Source organism: Sinocyclocheilus anshuiensis, unplaced genomic scaffold (assembly GCF_001515605.1).
Source record: "Sinocyclocheilus anshuiensis isolate Anshui unplaced genomic scaffold, SAMN03320099.WGS_v1.1 scaffold1299, whole genome shotgun sequence".
NCBI classification, from domain to species: Eukaryota; Metazoa; Chordata; class Actinopteri; order Cypriniformes; family Cyprinidae; genus Sinocyclocheilus; species Sinocyclocheilus anshuiensis.
This window is the reverse complement of record NW_015538011.1, coordinates 750,484-752,825: the sequence shown is the minus strand read 5'-3', so window position 1 is coordinate 752,825 and position 2,342 is coordinate 750,484. Positions and strand designations below refer to the sequence as shown.

Here is a 2,342-nt window from a genome sequence, read left to right as displayed (position 1 = left end):
ACACACACATATATATATATATATATGTGTGTGTGTGTGTGTGTGTTCTATATATGTTCTATGCAGAACATCATTACTGTCAGACGGTGAATAACTTAAGGCCTGACTTTATTGTGAAGCGTTTAAATGTTGTTCATTACTTCACTTTATTGTATTTTCAAATGCAACATGCCTTACCTGACACAACTTTACTACTGTCCAACAAAATATGTACGCGGAGAGGGAAAACTTGGCTCTCATGTATCGCTCCGGTAAGCAGGCGAGATGCATCTGCACCTCATCCAGTCCTCCGTCTCCAGAACGCTCCAGTTCACAGCCCTGCGTCCCAGTACCGTTCCCAGCGCCTGCCTCTTCCATGTTTACAATGATTTCAACAAGTTTAAAGGTCCTTTAGAATAGGCAACGCGCTCTGACTGTATCTGTCTGCTTCATGTTGGTTGTTATTAAGTCCGCTGAATGTCACAGAAGGCAAAGGCTCTTGAACAGTGCATGACATTTGTGAGTACTCAACCGCGGATGACAGTGCAATGTTTTTCACCGCTGTCAGTAGTTTACACATATTTTCCAGCTCCGCGAAACGCGACATTTACTTGTGACGCGGCGATGTATAAAAATCAGTGCAAAAGTCTCTGTGGTGTGGTATAACAAATTCAAGCGTCCCACGTTGTTTGTCGGTGAGTCGGGGGAGAGGAGTGAGAGTTTCAGATCCAATTCCTCCTCCATTTACATTATACAGTAAACGAGCGACGCGACAAACCAGAACGCGCCCACTAGGCAGCGAATTTGTGTACGCTGCGAGCGCTCGAGCGTCTTTCAGAGTTGTGGATGGAATTCTGACGTCAACGCCCAATGGACCAATCAAAGGCTTTGTTTACGCGAGCAGCGCGACGCGCCAAACTGGAAGACTCACATTAAAATCAATGAAACGATCTATGCACGTTCATTTGCACTGTAAACATTGCATATTTTAAGCATTTCCTTTCAATAATAGATCATTTATTACTGTCAAGAAATGCAGTGTTCAGCTTTACATACCCAAGGACCCTCATCCAGACAAGGACCACCAATCAAAGATTATAAAACAATATTATTATTACATTATTTAATCAAAACAAAATCACTGTCTTAAAGGAATAGTTCACTTGAATATGAAAATTTGCTGAACATGTACTCACCCTCAGGATATTCAACATGTTGCTAGATGAGTACTCTGAACAGATTTGGAGAAATTTAGCATTACATCACTTGCTCACAAATGAATCCCCTACAGTGAATGGGTGCCGTCAGATTGAGAGTCCAAACAGCTGCTAAAAAACATCACAGTAATCCTCAAGTAATCTACACGACTACAGTTGATGAATTAACTCCTTGTAAAGCGCAAAGATGTGTTTGCAAGGAATAAATCCATCATTAAGGAGTTTTAACTTTAAACCTGGCCAAAATACCAGTCCATAATCCATAATAATGTAATCCATAATAATGCTTACTCCAGTGAAAAATTCCATCCCCTGTTGTTCTCTCCCATTTGCCAGCATATTTTGTTAGAACTGTTTTGAACCGTTTTCACTTTTAAATGGTGCTTGTTCTGTGCATATTTCTCTCCTGATTCAGATGAGATGACTTTTTCACTGAAGAAAGCAATTTTATTGATAGAGGACTCATTTTAATCAGAACGTTTTGAAGTTAAAAACATTTTAATGGTTTTGTTTGTTACAAATCTTTTTGTAACCATCTTTTTTCACTTCACAAGATGTGGCCAAAATACCAGTCCATAATCCATAATAATGCTTCCTCCAGTGAAAATGTCCATCCCCTGTTGTCCTCTCATTTCAAAATATATAAAAATATTTGTTTAGAACGGTTTCGAATTGTTTTTGCTTGTAAACAGTGCTTGATCTGTTGCTTAGCTATTGTTCTGTCTATTAAGCAATGTCTGAGCTATAGTCAATACATACAGTGCTGACACCTCAGCTCATCTGCTTGGTTTTGAAACAGCCCACATCTGAGAGTGAAATCAACCATTGGTACACCATAAATACCAAAAATATGTCATTTAAATGCATATGGATTCATAAATAGGTTTTTATTAATACTCAGTGACAAAGGCAAGCACACCAGTATAAATACCAGTAATTGCACAGAACTACGATAATTGTTATAATAATATCAATTATTATTATCAGTTATTAATAATATTAATGTTATAGTAATAGCTGCCCTGTCTTGAAAAGAACATAATGGCACTAAGAGGTGACAAAATAACTTTCTTAAAGGGGTCATATGATGCGATTTCAATTTTTCCTTTCTCTTTGGAGTGTTACAAGCTCTTGGTGCATAAAGAA

The 2,342-nt window shown here is 38.2% G+C and overlaps 1 protein-coding gene across 5 annotated transcripts in view; it reads right to left on the bottom strand.

Moving 5' to 3' along the window:
- Positions 1-799, bottom strand: part of LOC107677765 (rho guanine nucleotide exchange factor 4) — an 86,257-nt gene extending 85,458 nt beyond the window's left edge. For all 5 annotated transcript variants that reach the window (XM_016472788.1, XM_016472830.1, XM_016472803.1 and 2 more), the window contains exon 1: positions 178-799. In XM_016472788.1, coding sequence (XP_016328274.1) covers positions 178-357 — 180 coding nt within the window. In that variant the 5' untranslated portion in view covers positions 358-799. The remainder of the gene's footprint in view (positions 1-177) is intronic.
- Positions 800-2,342: the final 1,543 nt, after the last annotated feature.